This window comes from Archocentrus centrarchus, chromosome 16 (assembly GCF_007364275.1).
Source record: "Archocentrus centrarchus isolate MPI-CPG fArcCen1 chromosome 16, fArcCen1, whole genome shotgun sequence".
NCBI classification, from domain to species: Eukaryota; Metazoa; Chordata; class Actinopteri; order Cichliformes; family Cichlidae; genus Archocentrus; species Archocentrus centrarchus.
In genome coordinates this window covers 9,958,462-9,985,121 of record NC_044361.1, presented here as the reverse complement: position 1 = coordinate 9,985,121, position 26,660 = coordinate 9,958,462, and the positions used below count along the sequence as shown (strand labels likewise).

Below are 26,660 nucleotides of genomic sequence, written 5' to 3'. Positions count from 1 at the left end.
CTTTATATTTTGCTAGGATAATGGGAAACAGGTGCACTGATTTATCGAAACATGTGCAAACACACATGGAAATACAACATATTGGGCAAAAACAGTTGCTACAATTCTAACAAACTAAATGGGCTGGTTCAGCATTTTTTTACTCTACTTCAGTACTCAAAGCACTTTATACAACATGTCTCATTCACTCATTCATACACTAATATTCATGCAATCACTTTCTACATCTAAGTGCTTCCTAACATTCACACACACAGTCACACTCATATGAACGCATCAGGAGCAACTTGCGGGCCAATATCTTGCACGGCATGCAGACCGGAGCAGTCAGGGATCAAACCACCAACCTTATGATTAGTAAATGATCTGCTCTACCTCCTGAACCACAGCCACCCCCCACAGCTAATAATAATAATAATAATAATAATAATATCTGGTGGATGAAAGAAACACGAAGATCTGGCATGTAAAATGGAAAGAAAATTCAGAATTTGCACAATTTTTAAGTCAGTAACCACCTCCTTTGTACAATGATAAGTTTTTCTGAGCTGTATGCTTCCATGGAAGCAGCTTTCAGATGAAGTGTGGATGTGGATTAGATTAAATCATCAGGTAAATAAGCTTGCAGCCATTGTTCACCCAAATATGGCTGTGCTTCAGTTTTCCTACAAAGCACTTCTTGTGGGGAAAAAAAAAAAAAAAAAAAAAGGAAAGTCAATATTTTGTATGATCACTTTTATTTTATTTTATTTATGATCACACAGTCTGAACTCTCTTTGGCAGCTTTCTTGTAATTCAAAGCTCTTCTCTGGATGTTTCTGCCTTTTGTTCTGTTCTCTGTCAGGAGGATCCCACACTGCTTCATTAATGTTGAGGTCCGCACTCTGGGAAGGCCGATCCATGACTGATAGTGTTGCATTGCGTATTTACTTTTACTTCATTGGCAGTGTGTTTGGGATCATTGTCATGCTAAAAAGTGAAGCCCCTGTTAAATCAATGCTTTCCAGGTGGTATTGCATGGCGGTTCAAAATCTGATGGTATTTTTCGGTGTTTATAATTCCATCAGTTTTGACAAGATTTCCAACCCCACTGACTGAAATACAGCCCCAAACCTCCCACCATGTTTTACAAAAGGCTGTAGACACTCCCTCCTCCATACATACTGACAATGAGTTGAACCAAAAATTTCAAATTTGGATTCATCACTCCATCACAGCTGTTAACACTAATTTTCAGTCCAGTTCTTGTGTCATTTGGCATAGCTCAGTCTTTTCTCCCTGTTTCCCTTCCTCAATAATGGTTTCTTGACAGCCACTCTTCCAGTGAGACCATTTCTGATGACGAGGCTTCAATGAACAGCAGACAGATCAGCTGAAGGCTCAGACACATCTCTTGGGTCCTGTGTCAGGTCTTTGCTGGATTTTTTGTGTTTCTAAAGAACTTGACTTTCAGATACTGTTCATAGGGTTAGGGTAGTTTTTTAGGCCTGCCACTTCTTCTTTTGTCCTCTAAGTCTTTAAGGACACACTCAACACACTTTTTTATGCTTGAATGATTCATAGGTCAGCGTTCAAGTTTTCACATGTTAAAAAAAAAAAAACATTCTTGTGAAAATAGTCAGGTACAAAAACTGGACTGAAAAAAGAGTGAAAAAGCAGCCAATGTCCAAATAAAAACTTTGAAAGACTTTCAGAAAGCCTGGAGAATTACTGCTTAAGACCACTTTCAAAAAGTCCAGCTCCTTGGAAGCAAAATATAAAGAAACAAGGGTGCCTCAAGACTTTTGCACACTACTGTATTTTAGTAAGTTGCAGCATTACCAGCTGGTGACATTGTGACGGTATTGGTGTAAGGTCACAAAATAATCAGACTACACAGAGACTTTTCTGCAGCATCACAGTAACAATACAAAACAACATAAATACAATGTATTTTACCAACATAACTCGAGGGAAATGTTATTAAATTACATGATCATGTATTTTTTTAGAGCTAAATATAATGTATTCACAACATTTTAGACCCTGTAACAATACGGCAGGCCACACTGAGGCACAAGGTGCCACTATGAGGTAATGGAGTTAATCTACCGAGCAGTGGTTTGCAAAGTAAACAAGTTAGAGAAACAACAGGAAGTGGACTAGACCGCTGTAAGGCATACGAGGGGTCCATTTTTCCACACTTAAAAGTATACAGTCTGCATCAATAATTAGCACTTTCAGTGTATATTATTTAACAATGTCAACACTTTTTCTAGAATAAGGCAATCTAGACCTGTCCCATTACTTCTGCCTTTGGTTGCACTTATAGGACTTTTTTTCTTTCATTTTTTTGTAGGAGACCCAAGGGAGCCAATCAAATTAACCAAACCACATGCCTGTTGCTAAGCTAATCATCTGCTCACTCCAGCTTTAAACAAGCACAGAGTGGCATCGACTTTCTCATCTAACGCTCACCTAAAACAGAAATATGTAATGCCACATTTAATTAGAATCAATCAGCACTGACTCCTCACAGTGTTTGGCCTTTAAAATGAAAAGCTATTATGAAGGTCCCAGCAGGGCAGCACACTGCACAGCAAACTGTTACCACGGGGACATGATGTCTCACTGAGACTTGTGATAGCAGCGTTTAATCTTGTGAAATCTATTTCCTCTTAGCCACACTCATTAGTGTGAGATCAGTGAGAATGTCACATCCCCATAAAGTCCAGAGTTATCAAATTGCTCACATCATATGGAAATGAGTCATTATAAAGGGAAGGTTTTACACACAGGTCAACAGACAGCATGAATGAGGGGGCTTGTGGTGTTTTGAGAGACACTGGCTTTAGTAGGAGAGAAAGTGGAGCAAAACTAAATCATGATATTTTAACCCTGAACACGTCCCACTGCTGGTAGCCTGTAGCTTATCATCTTAGTCTGTATATTTTACTGTGCTGTGCAGAGTAGAGGCTGCACACTGATCCACCTGCACGCTGACTCGATTCTGCAAAGTCACTGCTGCACACGAAAGACTGTTTTGTGTAGATTCTTGGAGGCAGCGTGGTGGCACGTATGCTTTTGGCTCTTCCTTTCTGTCCCTTGATTTGATAGCTGACAGCACACTTGAACTAAATTTTCACATTAAGAGACTGAGTGCTTAGAAAAGACAAGGTTTTTTTTCAGGCGTTTTATAGTATTTCTGTCTAGTTGTTCGACAGGAACTGCCTTTAACATGAAGACTGACTAGATAAGCTGTTTTCTCAAGACTGCATCATTTCTAATATTAAATAGGATTAAAGGACAGATCTGTTTGCAGCGGCAGGAGTAATGTAATTTTATGGTCCTTCTCTCAGAATGCGACATTCTAACAGCATAAGCGGCACAAGGATGCAGCTTGATGGTGCTGCAACACTTAAACTCTCAAACTGGCAATAAATTCAGTATCTGACCATTTGCTTCTTTTTAGTAGCTCTAAAGGCATTAAAGCCCTTTAAACATCCCAGTCTGCCTGTAAGGCGATGTGATCTCTTCCAATCACAGAGCCGAGTTTAATCTTTCCCTTTGATGATGGCCAGATGCTAATGGGCAGTCTGTTGGATAAAGTCATTTTTCCCCCCAAGTTTATATTAAAGAAATTCCTTTCTAAGGCATTTTTCATCTATGTGATGTTAACAAAGTCAAAATTATGTGCAGATGAACTTAATTTGTGCACAGAATCTGCACTGTGTCCAAAAAAAAGAAAAAAAAAAAGAGTGGACAGGAGGAACAATTACAGCAACCAGTAATCCCACAGACATCAACTCAGTGCTGACACACCCCACATTTTAAGAGAGTGAGTTTCACATTTAATACAAACCACTTCAATAAAGCTTGATTTTGAAAGAGGTGGCAACTTTTAGTAAAGACTAAAAGAGTGAAAGTTGGTTATAACATCACTTGATGTCAGGGGAACAACAAACTGAAAAATTATCACCATATTAATCTATCCAGTTTTTCTATGTGCTTTGAGAGTCTCATTTCTGAACACCTGCCATATAAGAGTCTCATATCCACTCTTCTTTGAGTTATGTTTGCCTTTCTTTTTAGATTCTGAAAGAACAGTCTGTCCCTTTAGCTGCTAAGCAAACCATTATGTTCTCTAGCTAGCCACTAACTGAACTTAATGAAAACTAACCAAAATAGCTTCCTGCTACTGCTCGAAAAGACACTGATAGTAGCAGAGTTTATGGACCAGAAAAAAACAGATAATGAGCTAAAAGACATTAAAGTTTCACAGTTCTCCATGCGTTTCTCTGTGCCACTAAAGGCAGCACCTTTCATATAACACATGGTCATATAATAAAGTTATAATAAAGTGAGTGATGGGTAGAGCTCTAAATCAATGCCTCCCAAACAGCTAGAAGTTCTTTTTCGATGTCTTCAGTTGGCTGTAAGATCTATTTTCCTATCATTTCATTTCCCTGGTTTGGGGGTTAAAGTACTATATACTGAGCAGCGTATAATACCCACCATGCACCTGTTTACAATTTTAGACCCTAACCTGTGGATGCAGTCTGCTGTTCAGCATGTCAGTCATGTCACTTTGCTCTCATCAGCACCCTCCTACTGACCAGTGTCCCACAGGTTTATGTTCCACCTCTAAAGAAGGTGATCACCAAACACTGAAGCGTGACATGAAATATGTGCTCAATATGCTGAATATGCATTGAAAGAGTGTGTGTGTGTGTGTGTGTGTGTGTGTGTGTGTGTGTGTGTGTGTGTGTGTGTGTGTGTGTGTGTGTGTGTGTGTGTGTGTGTGTGTGTTTGTGCACGTGCAAGCTCACAGAACAGATGAGCAGCCACGACAAAGCGGGTAACAGAAAGTGATAGAAAAAAAAGCCAGGTAAGCAGTGAGGGAGACTTTACCTGACGCGTCAAAACTGAAAGACATGCTAAGTGGCCGAATTACTGCAACGAGAAATGGCATGGACAGTTATTGCTTGTGATAGAGGTACATTAACGCAAGACTTACTACATACAAGAAGAAGTAAGTTGGTATATAGTAAGAAAAGTATTGAAATGGCATGCTTATTGTCAGATCACAAAGGTTTCACTGCTATCATGATGAAAGATAAGAGGATTATTAAATAATTCAGCCAATACTGCAGACATTCAAACACAGTACCGGGTTCAATGTTAATAGAGGCTGCAGACACTTAGCATTATTATTGCGCAAAGCTTGCAGTCTGTTGCAAACATTATAGTCAAAAAAACAAAACAATAATAGGCATTAGTTGCAACACAAATATGAAAAGCTAGGCAGCAGCAGCTACGATAGCACAGAGCATAGGCACAAGTAAAAGATTAGTAACACGTAAAAAGAACAGAAATAATGAAGCTAGTGCACACTTCTTATGTGATTTTGAGGTGCCGTACTTCCATACTTCAGATTAAAACTTCTTAAAATTTCAGAGTGAAGTATGGCTGCATGTGCACAAGCGTGTGCATGTGCGTGTGCACCAATGGTACAAGGCGGGAAACCTTACCCAGCCTTCCCCTGCGGACCTCGTCAGGAGACACCGGGCGAAGTTTCCTCTCTGCTTTGATCTCCTCCAGGATCCGCTCGTGCAGCGTGGGAGGAGGCTGAGTCTGTGGCTTCAGCTTCCGAGCTGACACCTAACACGGGTTGATGATGGGTGGCACAGAGTAAACAAAGGGGAGCACAAGAACTGACACGCACAGTGTTGTAGCCAGCGGGCCTGCTCCTCTTCACCTCTTCTTGTCTACTTTGACTGATTGTTCACCTGATTGCAGCCCTGCTGAAACAACAGCCTGCTACTCCTGCTGCAAGATTTATATCAGCAGAGAACTGATGAATCCATCATTTCACTGAATTCACACTGCAGTGAGACGTGAACAATCATGTGCTTTGCAGAGACTGGATTTATAGTTGGTGTATATTTAATATGTAATTCTTTATGTTGTGAAGATTTTGGCTTTAGCAACAGCAAATCAGCCTATAATCATCCCTTGACAAAAGACTCACCGTAAAGCCTACAAATAACTGCAGGTTAGAAGCAAGTAATGCCTTGTTATTTTATCAGAGTGGTTACTAATACTCAAATGTGCAGAGAGATTATTGGTCAGCTCTCGGTTTTAATGTTTAACTCTGTCGGATTTGTTAGTACTCACAGGATTGAGAGGTGGTCTGGACCTGATGAACTCCAGGATGACTTCATGAGCACTTTTCTTTAATCTCGGTGGGATGTCTCCATTGACCTGAAGCGGTGACATTATTGTTCTGCTTAGATTAGCTCAGAGTCTGGATGTAAATCACACACCCTGTTTATTTCAGGAGGTCATTTACTAAATGGAGAACATGATGGCTGGAAAAATTGAATAACTGATTCAAACCCAACTCATTCTAGTAATATTTTAAAGGCTGTTTCAACACTGACCATGACTTTGCGCAGTTTGTAGCGTTTGGACCTGATGTCATCCATGAGCATCTCATAGGGAGTGAGCTGGTACTCAATAGGCAGAGGGTTGTACTGACGCTCCTGGACCTTCTTCAGCTTGACTCCTTCACGCAGGTCCCTCATCACCTGAACCCAGAATCGAGCCTGACAGAAGAAGCAAAGGGTAAAAAGTGGAAAGTTCTTCTATTAGAGTGGTACATGCATGTGAACATGCAGTTATGGAAAATCTCTCATTACATCTGTTTGATCCATGCACTTCCTGTGAGTTTATAAGGAGAAATGATCATTTGAGGCTACAGTCAAAGGTCAAACATTGCATACCCAGTCAGCATTTTGCAACTCGTTCAGGTCTCGGCCAGGCTCCTCCGATGACTCCTCCTCCATCTTACGGAGGTTCTGGTGGAAAGAGAACGAGAATTTAAAAGGTGATACAGCAGGATGTAACAAGAAATGAACCTCATCTAGTCCCTATCTTTAAGCTATTAAGTGGACATGTCTTTAGCTGCGTCATACTCTGGAGCTCTGCGCAAATAGCTTTTCATTTACAGCCATACAAATCCTTATTATCTCATACCTCCTGTTATGCAGCCTGTCAGGTTAGCCCCTGCCTTCAAACACTCAATATTAGCTCCAGACTTTAAAAGGCCGCCTCCATTAAAGCATACTTTCATCTTACTGACAGGCTTTACAGAAGCTTTACTTTTGAACTTCTTCACATACTCTTGAGGTAGGGAGCTTCTAAAAGTGAACTGCAAATTTAATAAGTAACTTGATTTTTTTTTTCTTGGTTGGAAAAGGCAACTTCTCAAATCCAATCCATGTTTGGGCAGTATGAACATCCACAGCCAACGAGATATCTCTGTTTGATAAATATTTCTCTCCCAGTGCCTGATTAATATGTAAATAAGTGTGAATTTAGTCTTTCAATAACAAGCCCAATATGAAAATCCAAGAGCATCTAAAGAAATGTGTGATGCACTCATGTCAGCATAAGTTACTTCATTATTTTTAAATATGGGATATTATGAGGAAGTGAGGAAGTAAGTCCCCTTTAACAATAAACCCAGCTCCTCCATTATGACACCTATGGGAACCCACACACAGTGAGACCATTACAGTGCAGTGAAACACTGCCAATCTGACTGTAAGAAACAAGGAGGAAAGAAGTTCAGAAGGAGGCAAAGTTAGTGGGTTTGTGTCTGCCTGTTTGTGAGGAAGAGAAGTTAATCAAATGTGGAAGAAAGTGTGTAAGCTTCATAAAGCAGCAGGCAGGCTGAAAATGTGTTTCCTCTGGTTAATCTTTGTGGTGAGATTGTCCTCATCACATCACAGGAGGGGAAAGTTTGGTAAGACAGTCACAGGAGTTTGCCCAGCTGACTACTGAGTTAAAACCTCAGGCCACATGGGAAATTACAATTCACCACCATCCTGCTGGAGAACAGCTGTGTTGACTGGCTGCTTACATAACATCACTCACAACACACATTTTTGCTGCATCACAGAGTCATTATGTCTACAGTGTGTACAGTACTTCAGTGTCACAAGGTAACAATACAGTGCCTGATGCTTTATGACAGCCCATCAAAATAAGCCACATCTAATCTAGCCAGTGAAGAGCATAATGAGAGCTTAGTTCAATTGCTGTAAAACACCATTATCTCATTTGGATGGACAGCACAACTGCAGATCACATCAAAGCAACACATTTCCATTTCAATTGAGCAGCTTTTTCTGCATGTGCTGCATTAATTAAATCATGAAAAGTGATCCAAAATGTGAATAAAACATTTTTGCTACTGCAAGGCCACAGAAAAAAAGTGATCAGGGCAATTACCAGCTGTCTATAAAGCCTTAGTTTATTTTATTCGTTTGTTCTCTCAACAGCTGACAAGAAGCACTTAACCATGAGCAAATAGGAACAGGAGTTGTCTGTGAATCACCACTAATTCTAATTCTACAAATCTCCAGCAGCAGGTGGCGTCTTTGTGGAAAGACAAAGGAGCTTTTTGGCAGTGATGTGTGGCAGCGGTGGATGGATAAAGATGGCTCGCCTGTGGGGTAGTACAGCCCTACCATAGAGACTAGGACACTGGGTATCACACACATCAGTGGACAGACATTCACAGAGATCCAAATGGAAAATCTCAGAAAAGACAAAAACACAAACACAGGGAGAAAAAAAAAAACAGAACAGGTATGCACCTACATATCCAACTCACACAAGCCTGAAAATGCATCCAGTCACATAGCAGGTATATGAGTCTGCACATAGGCTAAATGTTTAATGGTGTGTTTAGATCAAAAAGGGATGAATATTCATGTCACTGGGGGAAACGTCAGCTGTCACTCATTGCGTGCTGCTGCTTCTTATTTCACCTTACTACTTGAGTAATTCGTAGTTGCTTCTTCTGTTGCATTTGCAGAGCAGCCTGGAGTTTTATTGTCCCAAATGAGACTTTTTTTCCCCATAATTAAACACAAACCAAAGCACAAAGGAACAAATGTTAGTTATGCTTCAAAAAAATGTCACAACCTAGCAAGCAATATGTTAGCAAAAAACAAAACAAAAAAAAAAACACTAATGGCTACCATACAGAAGTGTAACTTTAAGTTGCTGGTACTTGTTAGTGCCAAGGAGATACATATGGGGTTTGATGTTAATCACACTTATTTTATTTGTGTTGACATTTAAATGTTTTGCAAGTTAGCAAGTTGTGTTTTCTGTTTGACTGTAGCATTTTAGCATGCTAAGAGTTGCTGACATGTGACGGGCCTTATACACAGCAGACGATTTGACACTGAGTGGTAAGAAAGGTACAGGTACTCACAATGGCAATGCTAAGGTGATTTCTGTCAGGCATAATATTTACTGTTTTCACCATTTTCAATTAGTGTTAGCATTGTTTAAACTTGCTAATTAGCATGCAACACAAATTACAGCAGAGGCTGATGGGAAGGTCATTAGTTCTGCAGGTATTTGGCATTGTAAAGATTATGCACTTGAGTCTAGTTCTATAAATGCTTATTCAACAGTTCATACTATTATATGGACTATATGGTACAAGCAGCAAGGCAAAACTGTACTATAGACGCTAGCCCCTTTGGCTCTTTAAAACTCAGGACAAGAAATATGTAGTTTATGAGGTGTTAGATTCAACTCAACACACAACGAAATGACTGTTCCAGATCACTCATCCAGAGACGAGCATCTGCGGTCATGCAGCCAGAGACTGGCGCTACCATTAGGTTTAAATGTCTTGCCCAAGGACACAATGCAGCACAGGGACAGGGGCTCAAACCGGTAACCCTCTGGCTGCATGGCGAGCGCCTACCCACTGCACCACTGCTACTTTTCTGTTATAAGAAGTGACAAACAGTGATGTTGACTAGTTCAGTTTACAATTACTGAAATCCCCAACTTTGCTCCATTTAAAGTTTTTTTTCTTAGACTTCTCCACTCTACAATAAAAGTCCGCTCTCCTAAGAGTTGCGTAACCAGCCTAATCCTCCCTCTATTCATTCAGATGCATTACACTCAGTGAAAGGGCAGCAGCAGTAGTGCATAGCAAGAAGGAACCCTGAGGTGGAACATGCAAACACATACACACAGCTCTTTACGGGAACTGTTCCAACCCACAGCTGAGCTCCAAAATGCTCCCAAGGAACAACAAAGTCCACAGTGACTCCTGTCTGTGATCATAATGGCTGGGTAGAAAATAAATAAATAAATCAGAGACCCTATGCAGCAACAAGACATGACTCTGTGTTTAGAGGACAATGAGTCAGTAAGATATCTGTGGTGAAAGAATCACTTTATAGTTCACAACCCCCCCCCACCACAAGACTTTTCTTTAGGAAAAAGAAAGGTCTGTACTGTGTCTGTGCAATCTGCTAATCACGGCTCTCTAGGGAACATTATTGGAAATCAGCTGCCATGATCCCTACCCACATCAGGCATCATACAATACAACACTGTGGAGAGAATTAATCCTCGGTGGAATGAGAACAACTTGTAAAAATATTATGGCACAGACCTGCCAACCACTACAATAGGATCCTTATGCATGATTATCTTAATCATGTCAGTCTGAAAGATAGCCATGAGAACCTGAACTCTGCTCTCTCGGAAGACTGAGAGTCAGCATGTCTGCAGAATTTGTCAACTATGTCTGACATGCACGGCAAACACGTCACTATTTTTTTTTCACGGAGGCCCACTTCAACCTGTCAGCCGGCAGGGTGTCAGAGCGCGGCATGTCACCCACACACTGCACGCCTGCCTTACACTGTGAGGGTGTTACAATCTCAGTGACCAACAAAACCAGTTTGTATCAAAATTTCTGGTGATGTTTTGTCCTTAATTGCTACTGTCATGTAAAAATGGTCCAATTGATGTAACTATTTATGTAGCTATTTTGTAACCTATACTAGTGAAAACTGTGAGTCAGAGTAATTTGTTGGTTATGAGTAATGTAGGATGAGCGCACATACATATTTATTCACTCACTCTTTCTCCAGCCATTCCCACGGATGCCTTTCTGCATCAGCTGACTGTCTTTTGCGCTCACACAGTAAAGAGGCAGTCAGACAGACACTGTCTTCATGTCTTTGTGACTCTCTGTTATGTTCATGTTTATTATATACTACAGTCCAGCACAGTGATGGCTATATTACTAAGAACCATTCGGGTGGTTTACATGAATCTTTAATACTTAAGGAAAGATTTATGGTTGTTACATAAAGGTTGTCTTCGCAGTGCTGAGTGTGGGGTCCAGAAGGGTAGCCAAGGGGTCTACTAAATAATTTTTTTATGAATCACAATGTTATTCTGCATCATTAAAAAGTGCAGTTATGCACATGAGGGTCATTTGCCTCAATTTTGTCTTTTATTCCTTCCCTGACTTAGGGCTGCTAGAAACTCCAATATAACTGTGCTACATCACAATCTGTCACGACATCAATCATCTTATTAGACATGCAGCTAGCTCCCGAGCATGGAGAAATCTCATCAAATGAGGCTATACTCGATCTATATAAATTCATGCTAGAATATATGAGGGTACCATTGGAAGAGTGTTTTACTATAAGACTGTAAATAACATGTGTGATAACAATATAGCAGCATATGTCAGAATTTGCAATAACAAAACACAGAAATTATATCTTCAGAGCATGTGAGGCCACAGTGCTAAATATCGTTGCCCTTTATAGGCACCACACAGGTCAGTGATCATCCTGTAATTTTTTTTAGAGGCAGAAAGTTCATGAATTGTTTAAACAAACAACTAATGTTTCCTTCAATAAAAAGGACCCTTGTGAGTTCACTGCTGTAAGTTGCATGTTGGCAAAGGACCTACCTCTTTGGCACTCTTGATCTTCTCCAGGAAAGTGCGCAGCTCTCTGGTTTCTGTGTACAGGGCTCGGCACACTGCCTGGTAGTGACTGGGTGCATCTGACACACTGGGTAGATGAGCTGTACACAGCTACAACAGAGAAAGCAAAGTGTTCTTAATTCACACTTGACACAGCTGCACTGATTATAAATATTACACAAGAATAAAAAAGAAATTTACAGTAATTTATAATTTCACCTTGAATTATGCGCTATTATGTTTACTTCATTAAGTCTCAGGAATTTATTGGAATTGTTTTGTATTTGAAGGCCTGATCAGGTTTCAGGTCATTCATTTTCAGGTTTCAGTTCAAGCTATTAGTTTGCAAACCATTGCAGTAGATCACATAATAGTAGAAAGTGTAGCAGTCCAATAGAAGCTAGCATGACAATGATAAATAATTAATTTGACTACTATGATTGATGGTTTCTTGGCTACACCAACAGCACAACAACAGATTTTAGGTGTTTGTACCTCATTTAGGTTTTAAATGCAGTACAGGGAGTGACATCAAACTGGTGCCATGCTAATGGCTCTCAGTGACATTACATAAAAGCAAAATACCCCAAAAAACATTTGTAAACAACTGTTATTGACTGCTGAACATAATTCACAAGACAGCTCTGCCTGAGGTCAGCCGTGATGTTGCTACACACACACACACACACACACACACACACACACACACACACACACACACACACACACACACACAGTGATGACAAAATATGCTCTTGTTTCTCTCAGAGGAACAGAAGGTACCTTTGGCCAATGCTCAGCATGCTCTTGGCATCAATTTATCCAGACTGCAAAAATTTCTCTAAACATGGAAGATGCCAGACAGCTGTCTCTTTATAAAAACTCTAACCTACCAACAAGTGTTGGAATAGAAGAAAATGATGGGTTCAGTTAAATGTAAATGTTAAATTAAGTGGATAACTATGGCTTAAAATAGTGTCATCTAGTTTTAGTACAGTAGGACAAAAGGTGAACCAAGGAGCACAGAGATTGAATGGTCTCAGTCGGAAAAAGCACAGAGACAACAATTCAAACTGACAGCTAGATAGCCACGGGGCAGGGCCAGACTGCCACACTGCTTCCATGCATCTCCTTGGAGAGCAGTGTTGGCGTGCATATGTGTGCTTGTGTGTTTGACTGGGTATGTGGTTATTATGTAAATAGTGCGAGGGCATCCGAGGACTGACACAGTGACTCTGCTCCATTGGACAACAAAGATGCATGACTCCCAGCAAAGATAAGCCTGGCAACCCAGGTGCACTGAGGTTGCAATCTCTGCTTTCACAGCTGAGTTTAATACATTTAATGTTTAATACTTTCATTTTCCCACACTCTGACCTTTTCATAAACAGTTACACTCTGATTTTTATCAGGTCCCTGAATACGTTGGAAGATTATGTCTCCCCAAGAACTGTAAATCCAGTTTAACTTCATACATTGCAGAGAACCTCATTTATAACATTTATGCTGGGATCATTAAATTCAGTTTGCTCCCAGTTGTTGCAGGAATCCTCTATGAACAGATACTTTATACACTATACCGCCAAAAGTATTCACTCACCCATCCAAATCACTGAATTCAGGTGTTCCAGTCAATTCCATGGACACAGGTGTATGAAACGAAGCACCTAGCCATGCAAACTGCTTCTACAAACATTTGTGAAAGAATGGGTTGCTTTCAGGAGCTCAGAGAATTCCAGAGTGGTACCGTGATAGGATGCCACCTATGCAGCAAGTCCAGGTGTGAAATTTCCCCACTACTAAATATTCCAGTCAGGAATAGGGTTTAATATTTTTCCCGAAAATGACATGAATCAAATCCCGGGAAATGACGAGCCATTTCCCGGGAATCCCGGGAAAAAGTTTATTTATTTTTTTATTTTAATTAGGCCTTCTGTAGCCTGTGTCGGCCTTAACCTATTCTGATATTGTAGAGGTAGCTTTCCAGCTATGTCCTGTTATGCCCAGTAGGGGGTAACGTCGGCTTGATTAACGCAATAAAACCTACATCTCGGCATTCGAGTGCTCGAGCTATGCGGTGTTGTATCGTTCCTCAACACTCCCTTAACAAATATAATTCGAATATTCCTCCATTGTACATGGAATTATACCAAGATATTTTACAACTGCTGGTACAAAACAATACGGTTCATCTCCACAGCATTGATAAAGGCTCAGCCACGCTGTCGTGGCGACATCTGTTGCGCTATATCTCCACCAGTGGAACGCTGTAATAGTCATTGAAAAGTTAACTACCGTACTTCACTATAATATGGCATAACACAGGGCCTTGAGTAATGCACTACGACTTGGTCATTGCCATTCTGGCAACAGCAAATTTATAACACCGTGTCTGAGGGTTAAAGTAGGTTCGCTGTGAATCGTCTATTGAAAAACTGGCCAATCCTTATAGCCTAAAAAATATACATTTTACTCAACTCCATTTTAAAAGCGAAATATGTTAAAGCAATCTATTTCATGATCATTTCTTCACCCATTAGGCCCGTATCCTAATTCATGATTGTTAGTAAGCGGCTGCAAACGAGGAAAAGAAACACTCGAAGTTAAACAGATATTTCTTTATTGTTCAGGGCAGGCATATTTTATAGGCTATATAATGCAATATAACAATATATAATAATATGAAATTATATAATACAAAATACCTTAGGGTAAACACATTGCCTACGATTTCAACAAATTAAAGAGGAAAAAAGTACAACTGTGTAATACCTCTATTAAAACGCTTGAGATGAAGGCTGAAGCCTTAAACGGAGGCTGAACGTGCCTGAAATGAAGAGTAATGCTTTTCGCATTAAACGAACCCTTCTCTCAATATTTCCTTTAAATTTAACATTCTGAAGCTTTCTTTTCTTTCTGAAAGTCAAATCGACGCGCGCGACTTTTTTCCCGGTTTCCCGTCTAACGTTTCCCGGGAAACGGGAAATTGTTCTGATCGCATTTCCCGGGAATCCCGGATCCCGGGATTAAACCCTAGTCAGGAACTCTTAATGCTTCAGCATACTGAGACATTTTGGACAATTTCATCCCAACTTTGTGGGAACACTTTGGGGATGGCCCTTTCCTGTTCCAAGATGACTACACATCAGTGCACAAAGCAGGTCCATAAAGACATAGATGAGAGAACTTGACTGGCCTGTGCAGAGTCCTGACCTCAACCCGATAGAACACCATTGGGATAAATGAGAGTCAGGCCTTCTCATCCAACATCAGTGTCTGACATCACAAATGTGCTTCTGGAAGAATGGTCAGAAATTCCCATAAACACTCCTAAACCTTGTGGAAAGCCTTCCCAGAATAGCTGAAGCTGTTATAACTGCAAAGGGTGGGCTAACATCATATTAAACCCTATGGATTAAGACTGGGATGTCACTCAAGTTCATATGTGTGATGGCAGACAAGTGAATACTTTTGACAATATAGTGTATATGACTGGCCAATGTTTGCTCAATAGCTAAACACTCATATTTTACATTTATACCTGCATTAAATCACCTTTTGTTGGCAACAAACAAGAACAAATTGGCAACAAGTTAAAAATAACCCAAATTTTACATGGTCCAAATTGTTGTGCATGAAATCTGTCTTGCTGGCATCTTCATAAGTCTGTTGTTCACTTTGTCTGTGTGCAGCTTGGTGCTGACAGGTAGTTAATTAAAGCCTTTTTTTTTTTGCCACAGCAGCTTTTATCATCAATGGAGGGAGACAGGAAATGGGGGAAAGATGCGCAGGCAAATTGGCGACAGGCCATGACTCAACGCAACGCAGCATATGTATGTGGTCGCAGGCTTCACCACTTAGCCACCCGGGAGCCCCAAAGCCTTTTTTTTTTTTTTTAACTGCTGTTGTAAAATAAGGGTTGATGACAGCAGTGAACAAAACACTAAAACAAAACCTTTAGATAAAAGATGCTAATATCCTGTCATAGAGTGAAAGGCAGGGTACATCCCGGACAGATCATCAGTCTATCACAGGGCTAGCACAGAGAGACAGGCAATAATTCATGCACATATTCACACCTATGTACAATGTAGAATAACCAGCTAACCTAACACATATGTCTTTGGACTGCTGGAGGAAGCCGAAGTACCCAAAGAGAACGTCACAGGGAGAACATGCAAACTCCACGCAGAAAGGCAACAGCTGGTTGGTGGATTCAAATCAGGAACCCTCTAGCTGTTAAGCAACAGTACTAATTACGACATCACCATTCTACCCTATAGGACTCCATTAGGTTAGATTTTTCAAGGGTGACGCACAAGCACATCCTTATGTATCTCATGCTGACCCTTTATGCCATCCCATTTCCTCCACTATTTCAAAAAGCTGTTTTACCTCTTGTCTATTTAAGGGTCTATTTAAGCCATACAGTGCCCAGCACAGATGACGATATAAAGAAACCTTTGACAAGCTGACACCTGCTCAAAGAAACTGTTAGAAACCAAGCATTCAGTATTCACCAAGTATTATTTTTACATACTTAAACTGTTTTCAAATAATAAGTTATATCTAGCTCTTGGAGGAATCGTTTATACCACCAGTCATCAGTGGATGAGCAAACACATGAACTTCCAGTGGCTACCTACCTTAAGGATATCTCCATATCCACGAATACTGGACATGTTATCAGGGTCATCCTCCACCTCATCCTCTTCCTCTGTGGCCTCATAGCCTTCATCTGGGCAGGCGTCCCTCTCGGCCTCAGCCATGTTGGTCATGAGGTCAATGAGCTGCTCCAGAGGAGGACTCAGCTCCCTTTCCTCATTCTCCTTCAGCCCGTAGTCCAGAGCCTTGTAAATCATGATCCCCAGAGACTCGATCACCTGCAAGAGCACGTGAGATAAGACCAACTTGTTTATATCCTTTTTACTAACTCATGTCTATAACTTCATTACAATTTATCTATGAATGTAATGTGTGCGTCTTACATCATGCTGTGAGCATTTAAAGTAAAATTCATCTAAATATATTGCATCTGATGATAAAAAAATCACAATGAAAACTGTATTCCATTTACTCTTTTATGTGTTCATCATTCGTCACATAATAAAAACAAATATGGATTTGTGCCTTTGTTATGCAATATGATCCTCTTTAGTGTGCCAGGCCTGAGCTGAACATCTGTAATATGGTGACTGCACAACTCTTTGCAGAAAGAGCTTCCTCAGTCATCACACAAGCACTCCCTCATAAAGACATCATATAAACAACCAGCATACGGGCATTGACAGATATTCTTATTAACTGATGCACAAAGTAGGTACATGTACAGTGTGCAGAGCAGTCTGTTAGAGGATCTATTTTTGAAATAATATCATACAGCAGCACATTTTTTGGCATCAATAAGTCAACTCCTTTGACCAGAAAAACTTAAAAAAAATTTATTTTTTTTTACATCAAGATCTCAAATCAGTTCTGCAGCATAATCAATTCTTCAGTTTTACTCAGCAGGCTACGAATTATCACAAATTTGGTGACATATTTTGGCCATATGGAAAGTACATTACTTCTTTAAGAGGTTTGCAGTTTTACACCATGGCTACACTCAGTACAGGTGACTAAATGTGCTCAGCAGCACAAATAAGCTTGTGAGACATTGTGTGCGTGTGTTTTTTTTTCAGTATCCCCAACATTATGAGTCATAGCGCTCCGGCTGTAAAGCCAAAATAGCTCTAGCTGCTTTCATGTTCGCAAATGGGCTATGAGCCAAATTAAAAACACAAACTCACAGACTGTACTCTATATAAAAGATAGCTTTAGCCTCCGGGCCTGAAAACTTAAACCAATATGGAAGCGCCTAAAACCTACACTTTGCAATAGCCAGCAGGGGGCGACTCTTGTGGTCTGAACAGAACTCAAACTGATTACAAGTGAGAAAACAAGCCTACTGCTCATTGGATCTATGACCTCAGTAAACATGTTCATGTTGTAGTCATGTAAAGAAAAAACACAGCAAAGCAGGCTTTGTTTAGGGTGTGGCTACTTTTTGACAAGTCCCCCCCTGCGGCTAGTCAGCGATCACTAGCTGCTAACTTGCCTGTCACCATGCGTTGGGTATGTAGCATATAGTGGCTTTATCTCATTAAATCAACCACTTGTAGTGACTGTAAAATACTGCATATCAGAGAGAACCAAACTTTTTCTGTGAGTCTGTCACATCACACCTCTTATAATTAGAAATTGCATATTAGAATAAAATTTTTGATTTGAGCCATTACAGTCAGTCAATAACATTTACATAGCTGTGCACAAATGGATTCAAACACTTTTAAGGAATTATGTTATGTTTTGTAACCAGATTTATGGGTCATATGCAATAAACAAGCAACCTCATTTAACAGTAATACACACTTGACAAAAAAGGATAAATAAATTCACTGTATATGAATAAGTATGTCAAAAAATTTTGAAAGGACAGATAGATTTTGTCAAACCAACAGCTGCAAAGAAAGCGGGAAAGAAACAGAAAATTGCTTTTTAAAAAAAACAAAAATCTTGTATTATTTTCTGGTTATTATTTTCTGACTGGTGCATGTAGGTCAGGAGATGGTGTGCTTGAGTTTTCCTGGAATTGGAGAGTCATGGTGGATAAAGCAGACACTGCCAAAGCCAAGATAAAAGAGTGAGAAATAACAGGGAGGATTATTCTGCAGCCCTGAGCACTTAGAAAAAACAGGATGATATGATGAGAGGTCAAGGAGGGAGTAGAAATTTGAGACATCGAGACAAAAAGAGTCATAAAGTGTGTGTGTGTGTGTGTGTGTGTGTGTGTGTGTGTGTGTGTGTGTGTGTGTGTGTGTGTGTGTGTGTGTGTGTGTGTGTGTGTGTGTGTGTGTGTGTGTGGACATGAAGATCAATGAATCCTCACAGAAGGAGGAGTCATATGAGAGATCTGTTCTCCTCTCCCTCCATCAGAGGGTAATGGCTGGATTTCCTCGGGGGGGTGGGGGGTGGCTAAATGCAACGTCTTTGTCTGAGCTCCACCTGGACCCACACCCACTGATAGATGACACATATTCTGATATCATTTAAGATTATCAAAGAGCAGCCGTCCTCACTGGGAGCCCCAGTATGTTTTAGACCAGGGCTCACCAACACGGTGCCCGCGGGCACCTGGTCGCCCGCAAGGACCACATGAGTCGCCCGCAGGCCCGTTCTAAAAATAGCACAACTCACTAGTGAGCTGTGTCTAAAAAAATTTTTATTCTGTTGCTATTCTTTTTTATAATCACACTTGCATTTATATAGCTTTAAAAATGACAGTATCTTAAAAATATCCTCATTATACATGACGTTTAGAAAAGTTAGGGTGAACTCTGACTTACTCTAGTTCTAATTCAATGGTCAGTATTGTGCGCATGACAAAACCAGTGCTAATGGAACGTAGGCTAGCGGACACAGCGAAGATGGGCGCTGAGTGCAGTTTCTTTCCCCAAAAATATGGCTGAAAAAAGAAAGAAAACTTATCACTTTAACGAGGAATGGGAGAAGGAGTTCTTTTTTACGGTTGTGAAAGAAACCTGCGTGTGTCTCATTTGTGGGGCGACCGTAGCGACGGCAAAGCGGCACAATATTGAGAGACATTTCACTACGTGTCACAAAAATTACCATGCTAACTACCCACCGGGAAGCGCACTACGTGCAGAAAAAGCCAGTGAGCTAAAGGCAGCTTTGGGTGAGCAACAATCTTTTTTCACGAGGGCGGGAAAAAAGTCACTAAAGCAACCGAAGCCTCGTTCAGAGCTACACATTTTCTGATCAAGAAGAAGAAGGCATTTTCAGATGGAGCAGTTGTCAAAGAAGCAATGATGATAATAGCTAACACTGTACTTAAAGACGACAAAAATGGAACCGATCTAATCTGTACTCTCTCCGACGTCCAACTGGGGGCATCTACGATGGCTAGACGAGTGTCAGCTATGTCTGGTAACCTGGCCGATCAGCTGGACCGGGATCTGGCAAAGTGCAGGTGGTTTAGCATCCAGTGCGACGAGTCCGTGGACGGCAGCAGTACAGCGCAGCTATTGGTCTTCATCCGGATGGTGTTTGAAGATTTCTCCACAAGAGAAGAACTCCTGACACTACTGCCCTTAAAGACAACTACGAGGGGAGTTGACATTTATAACACGCTGAAGGAGTTTTTCGTGCAGAAGAAGGTAGCATTGGAAAAACTGGTGGCGGTGACAACAGACGGGGCTCCTGCTATGATCGGCCGACATACAGGTTTCATCGCTCACTGTAAAGGTGACCCAGACTTCCCAACATTTCTGCATTATCACTGTGTCATTCACCAGCAGGCGTTATGTGCAAAAGTGATCGGCTTTGAGCACGTGATGACTCCCGTTGTAAAAATAATTAACAACATCCGCTCCAAAGCTAAACAGCACAGGATTTTCAAGGTGCTATTGGAGGAGATGTCAGCTGAATATGGTGAACTGCTGCTACACACAGAAATCCGATGGCTCAGCAGAGGACGAGTTTTATTTCGTTTTTTGTCACTTTTGGGTGAAATCAAAGAGTTCATGCAGTCCAAAGGCGAAGACGTCTCACTGCTAGAAGACACAGAGTGGACCCTTGACCTTGCATTTTTGATGGACATTACTGGGAAACTAAACGTCTTGAACTGCGAGCTGCAAGGCAAAGGTAAAACTGTTGTTGATATGATAAGTGCTTTAAATGCATTTAAAGCCAAGATGAACATTTTCTCTGTGGATTTACAGAGAAAAAAAGTGCTGCACTTTCCCTCTGTGCAGTTGGTGCTGAAAAACAATGCTTCTGCATCTGACACATTTGACAAAGTTGCAGAAAAGTACTGTGAAGTCATAAACAGACTTGGGCAAGAGTTTGAGAATAGGTTTTGTGATCTTGATCAGCTTGAGCCATGTGTGTCATTCATTTCCAATCCTTTCATGAATGTGGACACAACATACTTTGCTGAGAAACTAAGTGCAACATTCAACTTGGATGCTGGACAGGTGGAGATGGAAATCATAACATTGCAAAATGACCTACACCTCAAAGTTTACCAGACTGCACCAAACTTTTGGTCCCTTGTTGACACAGAGAAGTACAGTGGTGTATGCACAGCAGCTATGAAGGTTGCCAGCCTGTTTGGTTCAACCTATCTCTGTGAATCAGCGTTTTCTGACATGAACTTCATCAAGAACAAACACAGAACATGCCTCACTGATGCACATCTGAAAGATGCACTCACAGTTGCAGTTTCAAGTTACACACCAGATTACAGTGCACTGGTGAACAGCATGCAATGCCAGTCTTCTCACTAATAAAGAAACCAATGCCAGATGTTAGTGGCAACATGGCAGTGTCATGGCAAAGTTTAATTAAAATATTGAGGAATTGTGTTCAATTTAAAAGTGTGTTCATGACATATAAGTTATAATTTTGTTAAAAATGCAGCAGATTTGGTCATGAGTTCAAAATGTGACAAGATTTATTTAAAAATATGTAAGTTGATTTTTCTTTAACATTACATAATAACTTTTTGAAACATGGTGCAACATAGTTCATGATTTGCTAAAAAAATGTTTGTGAATGGCTAGTGAAAATTGGACATTTTTCCTATGAAATGTAGTGATGTAAGTGATTATCTAAAAATGTGACAATTACTGAGATTAAAAGAGATAAAGTGCTGAATATTGATATGTTTCCCACCTTGTTTTCATTGCTAATTATTGGGAGAAACCATTAACATGATCAGTGTCTTCTCATAGATGAGTATCATTAATCATTATTGATAATGTATAACTAAAGGCAAACTGAGTAAATTTGTTATTTCAGAAGAGCGTGTCAAACTGGTGCCCTTTGTATGACTCAGTACCCATGAAGTAGCTCTCAGTTTCAAAAAGGTTGGTGACCCCTGTTTTAGACAATAATCTTTTTATAGCATGTGTTAGGTATGTTGATTTCTTATCTACAGTTTTGCTTGGCTATCAGAAAAACACACGCTAAAGCTTTCAGTCTGAAACAGGATTGGATCTGCAAAATGAGATTAAGTGTAACAAAAAAAGGCTGCACATGATTCACTCACTTTTTTTTTTTTCCCACAGCAAAGATTAATAGCAGCAAGAGATTCACAATGAGACATATTATTGGTCTTTCATTCTAATGTATCGGGTGCTTAGTTTAAACCAGCATCAGGCCCTGAATGTTGCTCATTTAAAGGTTGCAAGAAAATCAGCCAATTCATTTGGCTTTAATGACAATAAAAAAAGCATACAGATATTCCCGTCTTTTACCTTCTGTGTGAGGTTTTTGATGAAAGCCTTCTTTCTAACTTTTCCTGGGATTTCAACTTGAAAGCATGTGCTAAATGAGCTTATCACTCAAGTTAAGGGAGGTGAGAACATTCTTCTTTATACATTCTTCACAAATAATTAACTGCACATTTTAACTAAGTGCACAAAGCTGAGCTGTCCCTGTGACTGTGAGGCTAAAGCAAACATGTCTCTGCTCTACTTTAAAGTCTCCCTGAATGGTTCCCAGGCTTTAAGGCAACCAAGCGGAATGATAAGATGGAAAGGAGGAAGCTGAGGGAGTAATACTACAGCTCTGCAAAGCAACTATAGAAGATGACCTTAGATACAAGCACCAAACATCTAGCAGGATATGATATGACCACATAGCTTCATATTGACATGAGTCGTGAAACATCTAGCCTTTGTCCTAGTTAAGTACATTACAAATTATGTAACAGGTTCATTTGGGTAAATATGACCCGGTCTCTGCTGCCATGCTTTCACTGTTTATAACATGCAGCTCCCTGCAGTGTGAAGTCCAGTATAACAGTGTATCAAAGCTTAACTGATTAAAATTTTTTAAATTTGTCTGTCTCTGTTAGAAATATAACTCATTTTTATTACTGTTGGTGTCATATTTTGGAGCTAAAAATCAAGCAAAACTCAGCAGCCAATTAGCTTAGCACAAAGACTCCATTGTATTTTTAATTACAGCTCTCAGTCTGTTTCATGGCTAAATTTTCACGAAATCTTTTCAGCACCAGATATCAATGCAAATAATCCAGTTTCAAATTTAGTCCGACGCATGTGTGTGTGTGTGTGTGTGTGTGTGTGTGTGTGTGTGTGTGTGTGTGTGTGTGTGTGTGTGTGTGTGTGTGTGTGTGTGTGTGTGTGCGAATAACTGGATCGGACCGAAACAAGCTCCTGGCAACGGCGTCTGACTGAAGAAGGTCGGGAAGGACCACAGATGGAGAGGAGGCTGGCGGTAAAAATGGCTATGAATGTGACAATGAACACCAGCTGTAAGAGACAGTGAATCACACTTGCTTTAGGTAGTTGGCTTTGGGTGGCCAAACACCTTTACAAATTGAACAAAGGTTGAAATGTATGAGCTCTGCTCTCTAATACGCAAAAGTACTCAGCAAAATGCCACAGTCTAATTACCTGGTAAAACCTTTTGAATTTAGAGGATTGTAGAAACAATGTGGGGCTTTAAAACAGTTTTATTTCCTCATTAGAAGGAGCAGAGAAATTAGATCCTGTCGGTGGCAGTACATGGGAAATGGGAACTGGGAAATCCTTATTTTTAAAAAGAAACTACAACTAATGAACAACATTTTCAGAATATTGTGTTAGGAACTGTGCTATAAAAGATTAGTTAATATATCTTTTTGACAGTGACAGTTGGATCAGTGACCTGGAGTCATTTTATTTCACAAAGCCATCCTGGGTTTGCCTGGTATGGTTGTTTTAGGGGGTCTTCCTGAGCTGTCTGCCTTCAGCTTTCCACGTATCAGTGTGGAATAGCAGCAGATCTCAGAAGAGACCCAAACCACCTAATAAAAATGACAACAATAATCACTCCCTCATACAGTCAGGTTACACCATACCTGTTTCACAATTAAAGACTATATAATTAAGCAGGGAAAAAAGAGTAACTTAATTTGGGGTCTTTTTTTTTTTTTTTAATCACTGTAGCTTCATTATTGTCTACTTATGTATTACAATTGATAAAAAAAAATACTCATTTCAAAATGCAAAGATAACAGAGGCTCCATGTCCCTAGCCCTAACCCTTAGAGATAGGGTGAGGAGTGCAGTCATTTGGGAGGAGCTCAGAGTAGAGCCGCTGCTCCTGCACATCGAAAGGAGCCATTTGAGGTGGTTAGGGCATCTGACTAGGATGCCTCCTGGGTACCTCCTGAGTGTGGCATGCCTTTCTCCTGGTAGGACATGCCACGAACACCATGTACATGCTGGAGAGATTATATTTCATGGCTGGCCTGGGAACACCTCAGTGTTCCCCCGGATCAGCTGGAGGGTATGGCTGGGGAGAGGGAGGTCTGGGTTTCTCTGCTTAGGCTGATAAATGGAAGAAGATGGATGGATGGATGGAACATTTAACACAATTTTAAACAAAGTCCCACATGAACACAAAAAATTGAATAAGAAATGCAGACGATTGGGCGCCTGGGTGGCTTAGTGGTGAAGCTGGCGTCCACATACATATACCGCGTTGCGGTGCGGGCGGCACGGGTTTGAGTCCTGGCCCGTCGCCAATTTGCCCGCATGTCTTCTCCTGCATCTTTCCCCCATTTCCTGTCTCTCTCTCCACTACTGATAAAAGCCGCTGTGGTCAAAAAATGCAATAAAAAAAAAAAAGGAAATGCAGACGATAACGTCATACAGAAGCATGGGCCATTTCTTCTTAGGCATAAACAAATTCTTTCACAGATTCTTTTGCCTGACCCCACTGCTCTGAGCTCTGACTGTCATATGACTGGGAACAACTGCTTTGGTATTCTTGGAGATGTGGAACTCACTTCTCATAAAGAACAGAGAAAACCTATGAACCAGAGAACCTTACTAGTTTGCATTTACACTTATGCTCTCTGTTTCTCTTTTTTTCATGCCAGCACAAACCCTGATTGGAGAATAAATGCAAATGATCATTATAGTCACAGAGAAAAGACACATAACTTCTGACTGAAATTTCTGTTTACATTAAACTCCAAATATGACATTAATGACATTAATCCCTTTCCTGATGTTGAGGCTCAGGACTTAAAAGAGCACAAGGTATGCATGGTTAAACTTTGACAGAGGGAAATGTGACAAAGCATAATCCATAAATGTCTGAGGTTACACAATATCACAGGACCAGGATGCTCTACTGAGGAGTCAACAACACCCTGTTTGCTAAAGCCACACACATAATCATCAATATGTGAGTGAATACATATGTAACTAAAAAAAAAAACAGATCCTTTTTCATCTATTCTGATTATCAGGGAGAGATCCTTGTGAAGCAGCATACCAAGCCAGTGAACTCGGCTCACAGGCTGTGAAGAAAACAGCATCATCTGACTTTCACAGCCGCATCATTTGCAAGAGTTCCCACCGTTTGAAACCATGTGCGGGTAATGCATGTCACACATATGTTCTTGTTCATCCAGCTTTTGGCTAATTCCACACTGGATGCTATAGCCGAATGAATGCCTTCAGCGCTGTCAAGCATCAAGCAACTCCACCAACTTGCCAGTAGTTTTCTGAGCCATTCTGCCACACACTGCATTGTGAGAACTCATTTCTGGTGCAAAGCTGCTTAGCAGGGATTTGTCTATACAGTTTCACATTCACTGCTTCTACAGTGGACTGTGTGAATGTGCTCGGGTTATTTGCTGACAGTCCATCTGTTATTGCAGCTCTATTATGCAGCAATCCAAGTCCTGAACGCCTTGAAATCTACTGCGCACCGTCTCTGATAAACAGGGAAGAAAACTTTAGTCAGTGTGCAACTTCACATCGAAGAGGGAGTGAATCCATTTCCCAGATTTAAATTCTGACAGTGTGTGGTAACTAAAGTGACAAAATAATTCCTGAAAAGAAATAGCACAGAAGCCAGCTCCTCCGTACTGTAAGATATTTCTGGGAGCTATTATCACAATCATTAACAGCAGCTGATGATAGTGCAGTGAGAGTGTGCACTGTAGAGGAGGGACCGTTTCATGAGGCCCTTTAATTAAGTGTGAAACTTCTCCCAGAGCGCTCATCAAATGGGAGGCCTTGCTGGGTGACATTTTAACTAGTCAATCAGAGTAGCCAGCTGGGAACTCTGCAGCTGAAGGAGGAAATGGCTAGGTAATCTATGCAGCCCTCCATACTAACACATTTTGTCACTATATAAAGATATACTTGTGATAAACAGAGTAAGTGCTATAGCTGCTCCATATGCTCCATGTTTTAAAGGGGCAGTTTAGTCATCACAGTAAGTGATGATGATAACCCTGATTGGGTGCACATTTAAAATAGAGAGTATACACAGACTTGTTTGGAAAGTTGCAGGACTTTACGAGGCAGCAAAGGTAAAACTAAATATGTTGCATTAAGGTGTAGGATGGATGTTTCTGGAGCTTGACCTATGGGTCAAGATTAGGGCTGCATAAAACGATTATTTTAGTAATCGAGTATTCTATCGATTATTCCAGCGATTAATCGAGTAATCGGATAAGAAATACTTTTTTTTATTAACAGTTTATCTGCATATTTTAACTTCCGTAATGCAGTTTCTCGCCATGTGAAAAAACAGCGGTGAATGGAGCACCTTAACACTTGCTGATCAGGTGCTTGATGAAGGACCTCCAGCTGTTTCACAGATTTAATGGTGGTTACTAAAAGAAAAAGCTGCTGTTTTGGACGCTGGAAAAACGTTTCCTTTTTCACTACTTGAGCTCACCGTCACAGCTTCGCCTCTTTGCGCTTGCGCAGTTAAAACCGCTGCCTGCTATGAGTGTTTTGAAAAACTAG

General features: G+C 40.5%; 1 protein-coding gene across 1 annotated transcript in view; it reads right to left on the bottom strand.

The window, feature by feature from the left end:
- Nucleotides 1-26,660, bottom strand: part of spire1b (spire-type actin nucleation factor 1b) — a 42,694-nt gene that overhangs the window by 7,988 nt on the left and 8,046 nt on the right. Inside the window, 6 exon segments of the mRNA XM_030749846.1 lie at nucleotides 5,511-5,640; nucleotides 6,157-6,243; nucleotides 6,423-6,587; nucleotides 6,765-6,839; nucleotides 11,801-11,926; nucleotides 16,462-16,698. Of these exon segments, the coding sequence (XP_030605706.1) occupies nucleotides 5,511-5,640; nucleotides 6,157-6,243; nucleotides 6,423-6,587; nucleotides 6,765-6,839; nucleotides 11,801-11,926; nucleotides 16,462-16,698 (820 nt within the window).